The sequence below is a fragment of the Notolepis coatsorum genome, assembly GCF_963971535.1.
Source record: "Notolepis coatsorum genome assembly, contig: SCAFFOLD_544, whole genome shotgun sequence".
NCBI classification, from domain to species: Eukaryota; Metazoa; Chordata; class Actinopteri; order Aulopiformes; family Paralepididae; genus Notolepis; species Notolepis coatsorum.
Window position 1 is genome coordinate 44847 of NW_028171675.1, and position 19466 is coordinate 64312.

The window sequence follows — 19466 nt, forward strand, 5'->3', positions numbered from 1 at the left end:
TCTCTCTCCTGTCTAACCTGAGGTATCTCTCTCCTGTCTAACCATGAGGTATATCTCTCCTGTCTAACCTGAGGTATCTCTCCCTCTCTCTCTCCTGTCTAACCTGAGGTCTCTCTCTCTCCTGTCTAACCTGAGGTCTCTCTCTCCTGTCTAACCTGAGGTATCTATCTCTCCTGTCTAACCTGAGGTCTCTCTCTCTCCTGTCTAACCTGAGGTCTCTCTCTATCCTGTCTAACTTGAGGTATCTCTCTCTTTCCTGTCTAACCTGAGGTCTCTCTCTATCTTGTCTAACCTGAGGTCTCTCTATCCTGTCTAACCTGAGGTATCTCTCTCCTGTCTAACCTGAGGTCTCTCTCTCTCCTGTCTAACCTGAGGTATCTCTCTCTCCTGTCTAACCTGAGGTATCTCTCTCCTGTCTAACCTGAGGTCTCTCTCTATCCTGTCTAACCTGAGGTCTCTCTCTCTCATGTCTAACCTGAGGTCTCTCTCTCTCCTGTCTAACCTGAGGTATCTCTCTCCTGTCTAACCTGAGGTCTCTCTCTCCTGTCTAACCTGAGGTATCTCTCTCCTGTCTAACCTGAGGTATCTCTCTCCTGTCTAACCTGAGGTCTCTCTATCTCCTGTCTAACCTGAGGTCTCTCTCTCCTGTATAACCTGAGGTATCTCTCTCATGTCTAACCTGAGGTCTCTCTCTCTCCTGTCTAACATGAGGTATCTCTCTCTCCTGTCTAACCCTGAGGTATCTCTCTCTCTCTCCTGTATAACCTGAGGTCTCTCTCCCTCTCTCTCTCATGTCTAACCCTGAGGTCTCTCTCTCTCCTGTCTAACCCTGAGGTATCTCTCTCCTGTCTAACCCTGAGGTATCTCTCTCTCCTGTCTAACCTGAGGTATCTCTCTCCTGTCTAACCATGAGGTATCTCTCTCTCCTGTCTAACCTGAGGTCTCTCTCCCTCTCTCTCTCCTGTCTAACCTGAGGTCTCTCTCTCTCCTGTCTAACATGAGGTCTCTCTCTCCTGTCTAACCTGAGGTATCTATCTCTCCTGTCTAACCTGAGGTATCTCTCTCTCCTGTCTAACCTGAGGTCTCTCTCTATCCTGTCTAACCTGAGGTCTCTCTCTCTCTCCTGTCTAACCTGAGGTCTCTCTCTCTCTTGTCTAACCTGAGGTCTCTCTATCCTGTCTAACCTGAGGTATCTCTCTCCTGTCTAACCTGAGGTCTCTCTCTCTCTCTCTCCTGTCTAACCTGAGGTATCTCTCTCTCCTGTCTAACCTGAGGTCTCTCTCTCCTGTCTAACCTGAGGTCTCTCTCTCTCCTGTCTACCCTGAGGTATCTCTCTCTCTCTCTCTCTTGTCTAACCTGCGGTATCTCTATCTCTCTCTTGTCTAACCTGAGGTCTCTCTCTCTCCTGTCTAACCTGAGGTATCTCTCTCCTGTCTAACCTGAGGTATCTCTCTCCTGTCTAACCTGAGGTCTCTCTCTCTCCTGTCTAACCTGAGGTCTCTCTCTCCTGTCTAACCTGAGGTCTCTCTCTCTCCTGTCTAACCTGATGTATCTCTCTCCTGTCTAACCTGAGGTCTCTCTATCTCCTGTCTAACCTGAGGTCTCTCTCTCTCCTGTCTAACCTGAGGTATCTCTCATGTCTAACCTGAGGTCTCTCTCTCTCCTGTCTAACATGAGGTATCTCTCTCTCCTGTCTAACCTGAGGTCTCTCTCTCTCTTGTCTAACCTGAGGTATCTCTCTCTCCTGTCTAACCCTGAGGTCTCTCTCTCTCTCTCCTGTATAACCTGAGGTCTCTCTCCCTCTCTCTCTCCTGTCTAACCTGAGGTATCTCTATCTCCTGTCTAACCTGAGGTATCTCTCTCTCATGTCTAACCCTGAGGTCTCTCTCTCTCCTGTCTAACCCTGAGGTATCTCTCTCCTGTCTAACCCTGAGGTATCTCTCTCCTGTCTAACCTGAGGTATCTCTCTCCTGTCTAACCATGAGGTATCTCTCTCTCCTGTCTAACCTGAGGTCTCTCTCCCTCTCTCTCTCCTGTCTAACCTGAGGTCTCTCTCTCTCCTGTCTAACATGAGGTCTCTCTCTCCTGTCTAACCTGAGGTATCTATCTCTCCTGTCTAACCTGAGGTATCTCTCTCTCCTGTCTAACCTGAGGTCTCTCTCTATCCTGTCTAACCTGAGGTCTCTCTCTCTCTCCTGTCTAACCTGAGGTCTCTCTCTCTCTCTTGTCTAACCTGAGGTCTCTCGATCCTGTCTAACCTGAGGTATCTCTCTCTCCTGTCTAACCTGAGGTCTCTCTCTCTCCTGTCTAACCTGAGGTATCTCTCTCTCCTGTCTAACCTGAGGTATCTCTTTCCTGTCTAACCTGAGGTCCATCTCTCTCTCCTGTCTAACCTGAGGTCTCTCTCTCCTGTCTAACCTGAGGTCTCTCTCTATCCTGTCTAACCTGAGGTCTATCTCTCTCCTGTCTAACCTGAGGTCTCTCTCTCTCTCCTGTCTAACCTGAGGTCTCTCTATCTCCTGTCTAACCTGAGGTCTCTCTCTCTCCTGTCTAACCTGAGGTATCTCTCTCCTGTCTAACCTGAGGTCTCTCTCTCCTGTCTAACCTGAGGTATCTCTCTCTCCTGTCTAACCTGAGGTATCTCTCTCTCCTGTCTAACCTGAGGTATCTCTATCTCCTGTCTAACCTGAGGTATCTCTCTCCTGTATAACCTGAGGTATCTCTCTCATGTCTAACCTGAGGTATCTCTCTCTCCTGTCTAACATGAGGTATCTCTCTCTCCTGTCTAATGAGGTATCTCTCATGTCTAACCTGAGGTCTCTCTCTCTCCTGTCTAACATGAGGTATCTCTCTCTCCTGTCTAACCTGAGGTCTCTCTCTCTCTTGTCTAACCTGAGGTATCTCTCTCTCCTGTCTAACCCTGAGGTCTCTCTCTCTCTCTCCTGTATAACCTGAGGTCTCTCTCCCTCTCTCTCTCCTGTCTAACCTGAGGTATCTCTATCTCCTGTCTAACCTGAGATATCTCTCTCTCATGTCTAACCCTGAGGTCTCTCTCTCTCCTGTCTAACCTGAGGTCTCTCTCACTCCTGTCTAACCTGAGGTCTCTCTCTCCTGTCTAACCTGAGGTATCTATCTCTCCTGTCTAACCTGAGGTCTCTCTCTCTCCTGTCTAACCTGAGGTCTCTCTCTATCCTGTCTAACCTGAGGTCTCTCTCTCTCTCCTGTCTAACCTGAGGTCTCTCTCTCCTGTCTAACCTGAGGTCTCTCTCTCTCCTGTCTAACCTGAGGTCTCTCTCTCTCTCCTGTCTAACCTGAGGTCTCTCTATCTCTCCTGTCTAACCTGAGGTCTCTCTCTCCTGTCTAACCCTGAGGTCTCTCTCTCCTGTCTAACCTGAGGTATCTCTCTCCTGTCTAACCTGAGGTATCTATCTCTCCTGTCTAACCTGAGGTCTCTCTCTCTCTCTCCTGTCTAACCCTGAGGTCTCTCTCTCCTGTCTAACCTGAGGTCTCTCTCTCTCCCTCCTGTCTAACCTGAGGTCTCTCTCTCTCTTGTCTAACCTGAGGTATCTCTCTCTCCTGTCTAACCTGAGGTCTCTCTATCTCCTGTCTAACCTGAGGTCTCTCTCTATCCTGTCTAACCTGAGGTATCTCTCTCTCCTGTCTAACCCTGAGGTATCTCTCTCTCTCTCTCCTGTATAACCTGAGGTCTCTCTCCCTCTCTCTCTCCTGTCTAACCTGAGGTATCTCTATCTCCTGTCTAACCTGAGGTATCTCTCTCTCCTGTCTAACCCTGAGGTCTCTCTCTCTCCTGTCTAACCCTGAGGTATCTCTCTCCTGTCTAACCCTGAGGTATCTCTCTCTCCTGTCTAACCTGAGGTATCTCTCTCCTGTCTAACCATGAGGTATCTCTCTCCTGTCTAACCTGAGGTATCTCTCCCTCTCTCTCTCCTGTCTAACCTGAGGTCTCTCTCTCTCCTGTCTAACCTGAGGTCTCTCTCTCCTGTCTAACCTGAGGTATCTATCTCTCCTGTCTAACCTGAGGTCTCTCTCTCTCCTGTCTAACCTGAGGTCTCTCTCTATCCTGTCTAACCTGAGGTCTCTCTCTCTCTTTCCTGTCTAACCTGAGGTCTCTCTCTCTCTTGTCTAACCTGAGGTCTCTCTATCCTGTCTAACCTGAGGTATCTCTCTCCTGTCTAACCTGAGGTCTCTCTCTCTCCTGTCTAACCTGAGGTATCTCGCTCTCCTGTCTAACCTGAGGTATCTCTCTCCTGTCTAACCTGAGGTCCATCTCTCTCTCCTGTCTAACCTGAGGTCTCTCTCTCCTGTCTAACCTGAGGTCTCTCTCTATCCTGTCTAACCTGAGGTCTCTCTCTCTCATGTCTAACCTGAGGTCTCTCTCTCTCTCCTGTCTAACCTGAGGTCTCTCTATCTCCTTTCTAACATGAGGTCTCTCTCTCTCCTGTCTAACCTGAGGTATCTCTCTCCTGTCTAACCCGAGGTCTCTCTCTCCTGTCTAACCTGAGGTATCTCTCTCTCCTGTCTAACCTGAGGTATCTCTCTCTCCTGTCTAACCTGAGGTCTCTCTATCTCCTGTCTAACCTGAGGTCTCTCTCTCCTGTATAACCTGAGGTATCTCTCTCATGTCTAACCTGAGGTCTCTCTCTCTCCTGTCTAACATGAGGTATCTCTCTCTCCTGTCTAACCTGAGGTCTCTCTCTCTCTTGTCTAACCTGAGGTCTCTCTCTCTCCTGTCTAACCTGAGGTCTCTCTCTATCCTGTCTAACCTGAGGTATCTCTCTCTCCTGTCTAACCCTGAGGTATCTCTCTCTCCTGTCTAACCCTGAGGTATCTCTCTCCTGTCTAACCCTGAGGTATCTCTCTCTCCTGTCTAACCTGAGGTATCTCTCTCTCCTGTCTAACCATGAGGTCTCTCTCTCTCCTGTCTAACCGGAGGTATCTCTCCCTCTCTCTCTCCTGTCTAACCTGAGGTCTCTCTCACTCCTGTCTAACCTGAGGTCTCTCTCTCCTGTCAAACCTGAGGTATCTATCTCTCCTGTCTAACCTGAGGTCTCTCTCTCTCCTGTCTAACCTGAGGTCTCTCTATCCTGTCTAACCTGAGGTCTCTCTCTATCCTGTCTAACCTGATGTCTCTCTCTCTCCTGTCTAACCTGATGTCTCTCTCTCTCCTGTCTAACCTGAGGTCTCTCTATCTCCTGTCTAACCTGAGGTCTCTCTCTCTCCTGTCTAACCTGAGGTATCTCTCTCCTGTCTAACCTGAGGTCTCTCTCTCCTGTCTAACCTGAGGTATCTCTCCTGTCTAACCTGAGGTATCTATCTCTCTTGTCTAACCTGAGGTCTCTATCTCTCTATTGTCTAACCTGAGGTCTCTCTCTCTCCTGTCTAACCTGAGGTCTCTCTCTCTCTCTCCTGTCTAACCTGAGGTCTCTCTCTCTCCTGTCTAACCTGAGGTATCTCTCTCCTGTCTAACATGAGGTCCCTCTCTCTCTCCTGTCTAACCTGAGGTCTCTCTATCCTGTCTAACCTGAGGTCTCTCTCTATCCTGTCTAACCTGATGTCTCTCTCTCTCCTGTCTAACCTGATGTCTCTCTCTCTCCTGTCTAACCTGAGGTCTCTCTATCTCCTGTCTAACCTGAGGTCTCTCTCTCTCCTGTCTAACCTGAGGTATCTCTCTCCTGTCTAACCTGAGGTCTCTCTCTCCTGTCTAACCTGAGGTATCTCTCCTGTCTAACCTGAGGTATCTATCTCTCTTGTCTAACCTGAGGTCTCTATCTCTCTATTGTCTAACCTGAGGTCTCTCTCTCTCCTGTCTAACCTGAGGTCTCTCTCTCTCTCTCCTGTCTAACCTGAGGTCTCTCTCTCTCCTGTCTAACCTGAGGTCTCTCTTGTCTAACCTGAGGTCTCTCTCTCTTGTATAACCTGAGGTCTCTCTCTCCTGTCTAACCTGAGGTCTCTCTCTCTCCTGTCTAACCCGAGGTCTCTCTCTCTTGTCTAACCTGAGGTCTCTCTCTCTCTCTCTCTCTCTCTCTCTCTCTCTCTCTCTCTCTCTCTCTCTCTCTCTCTCGCTCTCTCTCTCTCTCTCTCTCTCTCCTGTCTAACATGAGGTATCTCTCTCTCCTGTCTAACCTGAGGTCTCTCTCTCCTGTCTAACCTGAGGTCTCTCTCTATCCTGTCTAACCTGAGGTCTCTCTCTCTCTCCTGTCTAACCTGAGGTATCTCTCTCTCTTGTCTAACCTGAGGTCTCTCTCTCCTGTCTAACATGAGGTCTCTCTCTCTCCTGTCTAACCCGTGGTATCTCTCTCTCCTGTCTAACCTGAGGTCTCTCTCTCTCCTGTCTAACCTGAGGTATCTCTCTCTCCTGTCTAACCTGAGGTCCCTCTCTCTCCTGTCTAACCTGAGGTCTCTCTCTCCTGTCTAACCTGAGGTATCTCTCCTGTCTAACCTGAGGTCTCTCTCTATCCTGTCTAACCTGAGGTCTCTCTCTCTCCTGTCTAACCTGAGGTCTCTCTCTCTCCTGTGTAACCTGAGGTATCTCTCTCTCCTGTCTAACCTGAGGTCTATCTCTCTCCTGTCTAACCTGAGGTATCTCTCTCTCCTGTCTAACCTGAGGTCTCTCTATCTCTCCTGTCTAACCTGAGGTCTCTCTCTCTCTCCTGTCTAACCTGAGGTCTCTCTCTCTCCTGTCTAACCTGAGGTCTCTCTCTCTCTCTCCTGTCTAACCTGAGGTCTCTCTCTCTCCTGTATAACCTGAGGTATCTATATCTCCTGTCTAACCTGAGGTCTCTCTCTCCTGTCTAACATGAGGTCTCTCTCTCTCTTGTCTAACCTGAGGTATCTCTCTCTCCTGTCCAACCCTGAGGTATCTCTCTCCTGTCCAACCCTGAGGTATATCTCCCTCTCTCTCTCCTGTCCAACCCTGAGGTCTCTCTCCCTCTCTCTCTCCTGTCCAACCCTGAGGTCTCTCTCTCCTGTCTAACATGAGGTCTCTCTCTCCTGTCTAACCTGAGGTATCTCTCTCTATATTGTCTAACCTGAGGTCTCTCTCTCTCTCCTGTCTAACCTGAGGTCTCTCTCTCTCCTGTCTAACCTGAGGTCTCTCTCTCTCCTGTCTAACCTGAGGTATCTTTATCTCCTGTCTAACCTGAGGTCTCTCTCTCCTGTCTAACCTGAGGTCTCTCTCTCTCCTGTCTAACCTGAGGTCTATCTCTCTCCTGTATAACCTGAGGTATCTCTCTCCTGTCTAACCTGAGGTCTCTCTCTCGCTCCTGTCTAACCTGAGGTATCTCTCTCCTGTCTAACCTGAGGTCTCTCTCTCCTGTCTAACCTGAGGTCTCTCTCTCTCCTGTCTACCCTGAGGTATCTCTCTCTCTCTCTCTCTCTCTCTCTCTCTCTCTTGTCTAACCTGCGGTATCTCTATCTCTCTCTTGTCTAACCTGAGGTCTCTCTCTCTCCTGTCTAACCTGAGGTATCTCTCTCCTGTCTAACCTGAGGTATCTCTCTCCTGTCTAACCTGAGGTCTCTCTCTCTCCTGTCTAACCTGAGGTCTCTCTCTCCTGTCTAACCTGAGGTCTCTCTCTCTCCTGTCTAACCTGAGGTATCTCTCTCCTGTCTAACCTGAGGTCTCTCTATCTCCTGTCTAACCTGAGGTCTCTCTCTCTCCTGTCTAACCTGAGGTATCTCTCATGTCTAACCTGAGGTCTCTCTCTCTCCTGTCTAACATGAGGTATCTCTCTCCTGTCTAACCTGAGGTCTCTCTCTCTCTTGTCTAACCTGAGGTATCTCTCTCTCCTGTCTAACCCTGAGGTCTCTCTCTCTCTCTCCTGTATAACCTGAGGTCTCTCTCCCTCTCTCTCTCTCCTGTCTAACCTGAGGTATCTCTATCTCCTGTCTAACCTGAGATATCTCTCTCTCATGTCTAACCCTGAGGTCTCTCTCTCTCCTGTCTAACCCTGAGGTATCTCTCTCCTGTCTAACCCTGAGGTATCTCTCTCTCCTGTCTAACCTGAGGTATCTCTCTCCTGTCTAACCATGAAGTATCTCTCTCTCCTGTCTAACCTGAGGTCTCTCTCCCTCTCTCTCTCCTGTCTAACCTGAGGTCTCTCTCTCTCCTGTCTAACATGAGGTCTCTCTCTCCTGTCTAACCTGAGGTATCTATCTCTCCTGTCTAACCTGAGGTATCTCTCTCTCCTGTCTAACCTGAGGTCTCTCTCTATCCTGTCTAACCTGAGGTCTCTCTCTCTCTCCTGTCTAACCTGAGGTCTCTCTCTCTCTTGTCTAACCTGAGGTCTCTCTATCCTGTCTAACCTGAGGTATCTCTCTCTCCTGTCTAACCTGATGTCTCTCTCTCCTGTCTAACCTGAGGTATCTCTCTCTCCTGTCTAACCTGAGGTATCTCTCTCCTGTCTAACCTGAGGTCCATCTCTCTCTCCTGTCTAACCTGAGGTCTCTCTCTCCTGTCTAACCTGAGGTCTCTCTCTATCCTGTCTAACCTGAGGTCTCTCTCTCTCCTGTCTAACCTGAGGTCTCTCTCTCTCTCCTGTCTAACCTGAGGTCTCTCTATCTCCTGTCTAACCTGAGGTCTCTCTCTCTCCTGTCTAACCTGAGGTATCTCTCTCCTGTCTAACCTGAGGTCTCTCTCTCCTGTCTAACCTGAGGTATCTCTATCTCCTGTCTAACCTGAGGTATCTCTCTCTCCTGTCTAACCTGAGGTCTCTCTATCTCCTGTCTAACCTGAGGTATCTCTCTCCTGTATAACCTGAGGTATCTCTCTCATGTCTAACCTGAGGTCTCTCTCTCTCCTGTCTAACATGAGGTATCTCTCTCCTGTCTAACCTGAGGTCTCTCTCTCTCTTGTCTAACCTGAGGTATCTCTCTCCTGTCTAACCTGAGGTCTCTCTCTATCCTGTCTAACCTGAGGTCTCTCTCTCTCCTGTCTAACCCTGAGGTATCTCTCTCTCCTGTCTAACCCTGAGGTATCTCTCTCTCCTGTCTAACCTGAGGTATCTCTCTCTCCTGTCTAACCATGAGGTATCTCTCTCCTGTCTAACCTGAGGTATCTCTCCCTCTCTCTCTCCTGTCTAACCTGAGGTCTCTCTCACTCCTGTCTAACCTGAGGTCTCTCTCTCCTGTCTAACCTGAGGTATCTATCTCTCTTGTCTAACCTGAGGTCTCTCTCTCTCCTGTCTAACCTGAGGTCTCTCTCTATCCTGTCTAACCTGAGGTCTCTCTCTCTCTCCTGTCTAACCTGAGGTCTCTCTCTCCTGTCTAACCTGAGGTCTCTCTCTCTCCTGTCTAACCTGAGGTCTCTCTCTCTCTCATGTCTAACCTGAGGTCTCTCTCTCTCTCCTGTCTAACCTGAGGTATCTCTCTCCTGTCTAACCCTGAGGTCTCTCTCTCCTGTCTAACCTGAGGTATCTCTCTCCTGTCTAACCTGAGGTATCTATCTCTCCTGTCTAACCTGAGGTATCTCTCTCTCTCCTGTCTAACCCTGAGGTCTCTCTCTCTCCTGTCTAACCTGAGGTCTCTCTCTCTCCCTCCTGTCTAACCTGAGGTCTCTCTCTCTCTTGTCTAACCTGAGGTATCTCTCTCCTGTCTAACCTGAGGTCTCTCTATCTCCTGTCTAACCTGAGGTCTCTCTCTATCCTGTCTAACCTGAGGTATCTCTCTCCTGTCTAACCCTGAGGTATCTCTCTCTCTCTCTCTCTCCTGTATAACCTGAGGTCTCTCTCCCTCTCTCTCTCCTGTCTAACCTGAGGTATCTCTATCTCCTGTCTAACCTGAGGTATCTCTCTCTCCTGTCTAACCCTGAGGTCTCTCTCTCTCCTGTCTAACCCTGAGGTATCTCTCTCCTGTCTAACCCTGAGGTATCTCTCTCTCCTGTCTAACCTGAGGTATCTCTCTCCTGTCTAACCATGAGGTATCTCTCTCCTGTCTAACCTGAGGTATCTCTCCCTCTCTCTCTCCTGTCTAACCTGAGGTCTCTCTCTCTCCTGTCTAACCTGAGGTCTCTCTCTCCTGTCTAACCTGAGGTATCTATCTCTCCTGTCTAACCTGAGGTATCTCTCTCTCCTGTCTAACCTGAGGTCTCTCTCTATCCTGTCTAACCTGAGGTCTCTCTCTCTTTCCTGTCTAACCTGAGGTCTCTCTCTCTCTTGTCTAACCTGAGGTCTCTCTATCCTGTCTAACCTGAGGTATCTCTCTCTCCTATCTAACCTGAGGTCTCTCTCTCTCCTGTCTAACCTGAGGTATCTCTCTCTCCTGTCTAACCTGAGGTATCTCTCTCCTGTCTAACCTGAGGTCCATCTCTCTCTCCTGTCTAACCTGAGGTCTCTCTCTCCTGTCTAACCTGAGGTCTCTCTCTATCCTGTCTAACCTGAGGTCTCTCTCTCTCTCCTGTCTAACCTGAGGTCTCTCTCTCTCTTGTCTAACCTGAGGTCTCTCTATCCTGTCTAACCTGAGGTCTCTCTCTCTCCTGTCTAACCTGAGGTATCTCTCTCCTGTCTAACCTGAGGTCTCTCTCTCCTGTCTAACCTGAGGTATCTCTATCTCCTGTCTAACCTGAGGTATCTCTCTCTCCTGTCTAACCTGAGGTCTCTCTATCTCCTGTCTAACCTGAGGTATCTCTCTCCTGTATAACCTGAGGTATCTCTCTCATGTCTAACCTGAGGTCTCTCTCTCTCCTGTCTAACATGAGGTATCTCTCTCCTGTCTAACCTGAGGTCTCTCTCTCTCTTGTCTAACCTGAGGTATCTCTCTCCTGTCTAACCTGAGGTCTCTCTCTATCCTGTCTAACCTGAGGTCTCTCTCTCTCCTGTCTAACCCTGAGGTATCTCTCTCTCCTGTCTAACCCTGAGGTATCTCTCTCTCCTGTCTAACCCTGAGGTATCTCTCTCTCCTGTCTAACCTGAGGTATCTCTCTCTCCTGTCTAACCATGAGGTATCTCTCTCCTGTCTAACCTGAGGTATCTCTCCCTCTCTCTCTCCTGTCTAACCTGAGGTCTCTCTCACTCCTGTCTAACCTGAGGTCTCTCTCTCCTGTCTAACCTGAGGTATCTATCTCTCCTGTCTAACCTGAGGTCTCTCTCTCTCCTGTCTAACCTGAGGTCTCTCTCTATCCTGTCTAACCTGAGGTCTCTCTCTCTCTCCTGTCTAACCTGAGGTCTCTCTCTCCTGTCTAACCTGAGGTCTCTCTCTCTCCTGTCTAACCTGAGGTCTCTCTCTCTCATGTCTAACCTGAGGTCTCTCTCTCTCTCCTGTCTAACCTGAGGTATCTCTCTCCTGTCTAACCCTGAGGTCTCTCTCTCCTGTCTAACCTGAGGTATCTCTCTCCTGTCTAACCTGAGGTATCTATCTCTCCTGTCTAACCTGAGGTATCTCTCTCTCTCCTGTCTAACCCTGAGGTCTCTCTCTCTCCTGTCTAACCTGAGGTCTCTCTCTCTCCCTCCTGTCTAACCTGAGGTCTCTCTCTCTCTTGTCTAACCTGAGGTATCTCTCTCCTGTCTAACCTGAGGTCTCTCTATCTCCTGTCTAACCTGAGGTCTCTCTCTATCCTGTCTAACCTGAGGTATCTCTCTCCTGTCTAACCCTGAGGTATCTCTCTCTCTCTCTCTCCTGTATAACCTGAGGTCTCTCTCCCTCTCTCTCTCCTGTCTAACCTGAGGTATCTCTATCTCCTGTCTAACCTGAGGTATCTCTCTCTCCTGTCTAACCCTGAGGTCTCTCTCTCTCCTGTCTAACCCTGAGGTATCTCTCTCCTGTCTAACCCTGAGGTATCTCTCTCTCCTGTCTAACCTGAGGTATCTCTCTCCTGTCTAACCATGAGGTATCTCTCTCCTGTCTAACCTGAGGTATCTCTCCCTCTCTCTCTCCTGTCTAACCTGAGGTCTCTCTCTCTCCTGTCTAACCTGAGGTCTCTCTCTCCTGTCTAACCTGAGGTATCTATCTCTCCTGTCTAACCTGAGGTATCTCTCTCTCCTGTCTAACCTGAGGTCTCTCTCTATCCTGTCTAACCTGAGGTCTCTCTCTCTTTCCTGTCTAACCTGAGGTCTCTCTCTCTCTTGTCTAACCTGAGGTCTCTCTATCCTGTCTAACCTGAGGTATCTCTCTCCTGTCTAACCTGAGGTCTCTCTCTCTCCTGTCTAACCTGAGGTATCTCTCTCTCCTGTCTAACCTGAGGTATCTCTCTCCTGTCTAACCTGAGGTCCATCTCTCTCTCCTGTCTAACCTGAGGTCTCTCTCTCCTGTCTAACCGGAGGTCTCTCTCTATCCTGTCTAACCTGAGGTCTCTCTCTCTCATGTCTAACCTGAGGTCTCTCTCTCTCCTGTATAACCTGAGGTCTCTCTATCTCCTGTCTAACCTGAGGTCTCTCTCTCTCCTGTCTAACCTGAGGTATCTCTCTCCTGTCTAACCTGAGGTCTCTCTCTCCTGTCTAACCTGAGGTATCTCTCTCTCCTGTCTAACCTGAGGTATCTCTCTCTCCTGTCTAACCTGAGGTCTCTCTATCTCCTTTCTAACCTGAGGTCTCTCTCTCCTGTATAACCTGAGGTATCTCTCTCATGTCTAACCTGAGGTCTCTCTCTCTCCTGTCTAACATGAGGTATATCTCTCTCCTGTCTAACCTGAGGTCTCTCTCTCTCTTGTCTAACCTGAGGTCTCTCTCTCTCCTGTCTAACCTGAGGTCTCTCTCTATCCTGTCTAACCTGAGGTCTCTCTCTCTCCTGTCTAACCCTGAGGTATCTCTCTCTCCTGTCTAACCCTGAGGTATCTCTCTCCTGTCTAACCCTGAGGTATCTCTCTCTCCTGTCTAACCTGAGGTATCTCTCTCTCCTGTCTAACCATGAGGTCTCTCTCTCTCCTGTCTAACCGGATGTATCTCTCCCTCTCTCTCTCCTGTCTAACCTGAGGTCTCTCTCACTCCTGTCTAACCTGAGGTCTCTCTCTCCTGTCTAACCTGAGGTATCTATCTCTCCTGTCTAACCTGAGGTCTCTCTCTCTCCTGTCTAACCTGAGGTCTCTCTCTATCCTGTCTAACCTGAGGTCTCTCTCTCTCTCTCCTGTCTAACCTGAGGTCTCTCTCTCTCTTGTCTAAACTGAGGTCTCTCTCTCCTGCCTAACCTGAGGTCTCTCTCTCTCCTGTCTAACCTGAGGTCTCTCTCTCTCCTGTCTAACCTGAGGTCTCTCTCTCTCCTGTCTAACCTGAGGTATCTCTCTCCTGTCTAACCTGAGGTCCCTCTCTCTCCTGTCTAACCTGAGGTCTCTCTATCCTGTCTAACCTGAGGTCTCTCTCTATCCTGTCTAACCTGATGTCTCTCTCTCTCCTGTCTAACCTGATGTCTCTCTCTCTCCTGTCTAACCTGAGGTCTCTCTATCTCCTGTCTAACCTGAGGTATCTCTCTCTCCTGTCTAACCTGAGGTATCTCTCTCTCCTGTCTAACCTGAGGTCTCTCTCTCCTGTCTAACCTGAGGTATCTCTCCTGTCTAACCTGAGGTATCTATCTCTCTTGTCTAACCTGAGGTCTCTATCTCTCTATTGTCTACCCTGAGGTCTCTCTCTCTCCTGTCTAACCTGAGGTCTCTCTCTCTCTCTCCTGTCTAACCTGAGGTCTCTCTCTCTCCTGTCTAACCTGAGGTCTCTCTTGTCTAACCTGAGGTCTCTCTCTCTTGTATAACCTGAGGTCTCTCTCTCCTGTCTAACCTGAGGTCTCTCTCTCTCCTGTCTAACCTGAGGTCTCTCTCTCTCCTGTCTAACCCGAGGTCTCTCTCTCTTGTCTAACCTGAGGTCTCTCTCTCTCTCACTCTCTCTCTCTCTCTCTCTCTCTCTCTCTCTCTCTCTCTCTCTCTCTCTCTCTCTCTCTCTCTCTCTCTCCTGTCTAACATGAGGTATCTCTCTCTCCTGTCTAACCTGAGGTCTCTCTCTCCTGTCTAACCTGAGGTCTCTCTCTATCCTGTCTAACCTGAGGTCTCTCTCTCTCTCCTGTCTAACCTGAGGTATCTCTCTCTCTTGTCTAACCTGAGGTCTCTCTCTCCTGTCTAACATGAGGTCTCTCTCTCTCCTGTCTAACCCGTGGTATCTCTATCTCCTGTCTAACCTGAGGTCTCTCTCTCTCCTGTCTAACCTGAGGTATCTCTCTCTCCTGTCTAACCTGAGGTCCCTCTCTCTCTCCTGTCTAACCTGAGGTCTCTCTCTCCTGTCTAACCTGAGGTATCTCTCCTGTCTAACCTGAGGTCTCTCTCTATCCTGTCTAACCTGAGGTCTCTCTCTCTCCTGTCTAACCTGAGGTCTCTCTCTCTCCTGTCTAACCTGAGGTATCTCTCTCCTGTCTAACCTGAGGTCTATCTCTCTCCTGTCTAACCTGAGGTATCTCTCTCTCCTGTCTAACCTGAGGTCTCTCTATCTCTCCTGTCTAACCTGAGGTCTCTCTCTCTCCTGTCTAATCTGAGGTCTCTCTCTCTCCTGTCTAACCTGAGGTCTCTCTCTCTCTCTCTCCTGTCTAACCTGAGGTCTCTCTCTCTCCTGTATAACCTGAGGTATCTATATCTCCTGTCTAACCTGAGGTCTCTCTCTCCTGTCTAACATGAGGTCTCTCTCTCTCTTGTCTAACCTGAGGTATCTCTCTCTCCTGTCCAACCCTGAGGTATCTCTCTCCTGTCCAACCCTGAGGTATCTCTCCCTCTCTCTCTCCTGTCCAACCCTGAGGTCTCTCTCCCTCTCTCTCTCCTGTCCAACCCTGAGGTCTCTCTCTCCTGTCTAACATGAGGTCTCTCTCTCTCCTGTCTAACCTGAGGTATCTCTCTCTATATTGTCTAACCTGAGGTATCTCTCTCTCTCCTGTCTAACCAGAGGTCTCTCTCTCTCCTGTCTAACCTGAGGTCTCTCTCTCTCCTGTCTAACCTGAGGTCTCTCTCTCTCATGTCTAACCTGAGGTCTATCTCTCTCCTGTATAACCTGAGGTATCTCTCTCCTGTCTAACCTGAGGTCTCTCTCTCGCTCCTGTCTAACCTGAGGTATCTCTCTCCTGTCTAACCTGAGGTCTCTCTCTATCCTGTCTAACCTGAGGTCTCTCTCTCTCCTGTCTAACCTGAGGTATCTCTCTCTCCTGTCTAACCTGAGGTCTCTCTCTCCTGTCTAACCTGAGGTCTCTCTCTCTCCTGTCTACCCTGAGGTATCTCTCTCTCTCTCTCTCTTGTCTAACCTGCGGTATCTCTATCTCTCTCTTGTCTAACCTGAGGTCTCTCTCTCTCCTGTCTAACCTGAGGTATCTCTCTCCTGTCTAACCTGAGGTATCTCTCTCCTGTCTAACCTGAGGTCTCTCTCTCTCCTGTCTAACCTGAGGTATCTCTCTCCTGTCTAACCTGAGGTCTCTCTCTCCTGTCTAACCTGAGGTCTCTCTCTCTCCTGTCTACCCTGAGGTATCTCTCTCTCTCTCTCTCTTGTCTAACCTGCGGTATCTCTATCTCTCTCTTGTCTAACCTGAGGTCTCTCTCTCTCCTGTCTAACCTGAGGTATCTCTCTCCTGTCTAACCTGAGGTATCTCTCTCCTGTCTAACCTGAGGTCTCTCTCTCTCCTGTCTAACCTGAGGTCTCTCTCTCTCCTGTCTAACCTGAGGTCTCTCTCTCCTGTCTAACCTGAGGTCTCTCTCTCTCCTGTCTAACCTGAGGTATCTCTCTCCTGTCTAACCTGAGGTCTCTCTCTCTCTCTTGTCTAACCTGAGGTCCCTCTCTCTCTCCTGTCCAACCCTGAGGTATCTCTCCCTTTCTCTCTCCTGTCCAACCCTGAGGTATCTCTCCCTCTCTCTCTCCTGTCCAACCCCGAGGTCTCTCTCTCCTGTCTAACCCTGAGGTATCTCTCCCTCTCTCTCTCCTGTCTAACCTGAGGTCTCTCTCTCTCTCTCCTGTCTAACCTGAGGTCTCTCTCTCTTGTATAACCTGAGGTCTCTCTCTCCTGTCTAACCTGAGGTCTCTCTCTCTCCTGTCTAACCTGAGGTCTCTCTCTCTCCTGTCTAACCCGAGGTCTCTCTCTCTTGTCTAACCTGAGGTCTCTCTCTCTCTCTCTCTCTCTCTCTCTCTCTCTCTCTCTCTCTCTCTCTCTCTCTCTCTCTCTCTCTCTCTCTCTCTCTCTCTCTCTCCTGTCTAACATGAGGTATCTCTCTCTCCTGTCTAACCTGAGGTCTCTCTCTCTCCTGTCTAACCTGAGGTATCTCTCTCCTGTCTAACCTGAGGTCTCTCTCTCTCCTGTCTAACCTGAGGTATCTCTCTCCTGTCTAACCTGAGGTCTCTCTATATCCTGTCTAACCTGAGGTCTCTCTCTCTCCTGTCTAACCTGAGGTCTCTCTCTCTCCTGTCTAACCTGAGGTCTCTCTCTCTCCTGTCTAACCTGAGGTCTCTCTCTCTCCTGTCTAACCTGAGGTATCTCTCTCCTGTCTAACATGAGGTCTCTCTCTCCTGTCTATCCTGAGGTCTCTCTCTCTATCCTGTCTAACCTGAGGTATCTCTCTCTCTTGTCTAACCTGCGGTCTCTCTCTCTCTCTTGTCTAACCTGAGGTCTCTCTATCTCTCCTGTCTAACCTGAGGTATCTCTCTCTCCTATCTAACCTGAGGTCTCTCTCTCTCCTGTCTAACATGAGGTCTCTCTCTCTCTCTCTCCTGTCTAACCTGAGGTCTCTCTCTCTCCTGTCCAACCCTGAGGTCTCTCTCCATCTCTCTCTCCTGTCTAACCCTGAGGTCTCTCTCTCTCCTGTCTAACCTGAGGTCTCTCTCTCTTGTCTAACCTGAGGTATCTCTCTCCTGTCTAACCCTGAGGTCTCTCTCTCTCCTGTCTACCTGAGGTCTCTCTCTCCTGTCTAACCCTGAGGTCTCTCTCTCCTGTCTAACCTGAGGTATCTATCTCTCCTGTCTAACCTGAAGTCTCTCTCTCTCCTGTCTAACCTGAGGTCTCTCTCTATCCTGTCTAACCTGAGGTCTCTCTCTCTCCTGTCTAACCTGAGGTATCTCTCTCTCCTGTCTAACCTGAGGTCTCTCTCTCCTGTCTAACCTGAGGTCTCTCTCTCTCCTGTCTAACCTGAGGTATCTCTCTCTCCTGTCTAACCTGAGGTCTCTCTCTCCTGTCTAACCTGAGGTATCTCTCTCTCCTGTCTACCCTGAGGTCTCTCTCTCTCTCTTGTCTAACCTGCGGTATCTCTATCTCTCTCTTGTCTAACCTGAGGTATCTCTCTCTCCTGTCTAACCTGAGGTCTCTCTCTCTCCTGTCTAACCTGAGGTATCTCTCTCCTGTCTAACCTGAGGTCTCTCTCTTTCCTGTCTAACCTGAGGCCTCTCTCTCCTGTCTAACCTGAGGTATCTCTCTCTCCTGTCTAACCTGAGGTCTCTCTCTCTCCTGTCTAACCTGAGGTCTCTCTATCTCCTGTCTAACCTGAGGTCTCTCTCTCTCTTGTCTAACCTGAGGTCCCTCTCTCTCTCCTGTCCAAACCTGAGGTATCTCTCCCTCTCTCTCTCCTGTCCAACCCTGAGGTCTCTCTCTCCTGTCTAACCCTGAGGTCTCTCTCCCTCTCTCTCTCCTGTCTAACCCTGAGGTATCTCTCTCTCCTGTCTAACCTGAGGTCTCTCTCTCTCCTGTCTAACCTGAGGTCTCTCTCTCTCTCCTGTCTAACCCTGAGGTCTCTCTCTCCTGTCTAACATTAGGTCTCTCTCTCTCTCTCCTGTCTAACCTGAGGTCTCTCTCTCTCCTGTCTAACCTGAGGTCTCTCTCTCTCTCTCCTGTCTAACCCTGAGGTCTCTCTCTCCTGTCTAACATTAGGTCTCTCTCTCTCTCTCTCCTGTCTAACCTGAGGTCTCTCTCTCTCTCTCTCTCTTGTCTAACCTGAGGTCTCTCTCTCTCTCTCTTGTCTAACCTGAGGTCCCTCTCTCTCTCCTGTCCAACCCTGAGGTCTCTCTCCCTCTCTCTCTCCTGTCTAACCTGAGGTCTCTCTCTCTCTTGTCTAACCTGAGGTCTCTCTATCTCTCATGTCTAACCTGAGGTCTCTCTCTCTCATGTCTAACCTGAGGTATCTCTCTCTCCTGTCTAACCTGAGGTCTCTCTCTCTCCTGTCTAACCTGAGGTCTCTCTCTCCTGTCTAACCTGAGGTCTCTCTCTCTCCTGTCTAACCTGAGGTCTCTCTCTCTCATGTCTAACCTGAGGTATCTCTCTCTCCTGTCTAACCTGAGGTCTCTCTCTCTCTCCTGTCTAACCCTGAGGTCTCTCTCTATCTCCTGTCTAACCCTGAGGTCTCTCTCTCTCCTGTCTAACCTGAGGTCTCTCTCTCTCATGTCTAACCTGAGGTATCTCTCTCCTGTCTAACCTGAGGTATCTCTCTCTCCTGTCTAACCCTGAGGTCTCTCTCTCTCCTGTCTAACCTGAGGTCTCTCTCTCTCTCCTGTCTAACCTGAGGTCTCTCTCTCTCTCTCCTGTCTAACCTGAGGTCTCTCTCTCTCTTGTCTAACCTGAGGTCTCTCTCTCTCCTGTCTAACCTGAGGTCTCTCTCTCCTGTCTAACCTGAGGTCTCTCTCTCTCCTGTCTAACCTGAGGTCTCTCTCTCTCCTGTCTAACCTGAGGTCTCTCTCTCTCTCCTGTCTAACCTGAGGTCTCTCTCTCCTGTCTAACCTGAGGTCTCTCTCTCTCTCCTGTCAAACCTGAGGTCTCTCTCTCCTGTCTAACCTGAGGTCTCTCTCTCCTGTCTAATCTGAGGTCTCTCTCTCTCCTGTCTAACCTGAGGTCTCTCTCTCTCTCCTGTCTACCTGAGGTCTCTTTCTCCTGTCTAACCTGAGGTCTCTCTCTCTCTCCTGTCTAACCTGAGGTCTCTCTCTCTCTCCTGTCTAACCTGAGGTCTCTCTCTCTCCTGTCTAACCTGAGGTCTCTCTCTCCTGTCTAACCTGAGGTCTCTCTCTCTCTCTCCCAGGGGATGAGTATCCTGTGTGCAACCATCACAGAGTGCTGGGACCACGACCCAGAGGCCAGACTGACGGCTCACTGCGTGGTGGAGCGCTTCAACTCCCTGGAACAGGAGGAGGTAGAGGGGGAGAGAGGGGAGGGAGAGGAGGGGAGAGGAGGAGACAAGGAGGGGAGAGGGAGGGAGAATCGGGAGGAAGTGGAGTAGGGCGAAAAGGAGTCGGAGATGACAAACAGCGACAGCACTCAGCAGGAGTCTTCTCCTCTCTCCTCCTCCTCCTCCACCACCCAGAGCCAGACACAGACTGAAGAGGTGCCCATGGGCGGAGCCCCCCCCCCTGCCTTCGAGGAGCCACGCTGTCCCATGAGTCACCTCCCTAGTGCTGTAGGAGGAGGAGTCAGCTCCTGTTGAGAGGAGGCTTGTTTGGACCAATCACAGACGAGTGAGGGACAGGCTCAATTTCAAATTCACTCAATTTAAGTGAAGCAAATAAAACGTTGAAGTGATTGCAGATCGCAAGCTTTGT

At 49.7% G+C, this 19466-nt stretch overlaps 1 protein-coding gene across 1 annotated transcript in view; it reads left to right on the forward strand.

Moving 5' to 3' along the window:
- Window positions 1-19147, forward strand: part of LOC311248207 (TGF-beta receptor type-2-like) — a gene marked incomplete at both ends in the record, with an annotated part of 61305 nt that extends 42158 nt beyond the window's left edge. The window contains one exon of the mRNA XM_084339131.1: window positions 18950-19147. Within this exon, the coding sequence (XP_084195257.1) occupies window positions 18950-19147 (198 nt within the window). The remainder of the gene's footprint in view (window positions 1-18949) is intronic.
- Window positions 19148-19466: the final 319 nt, after the last annotated feature.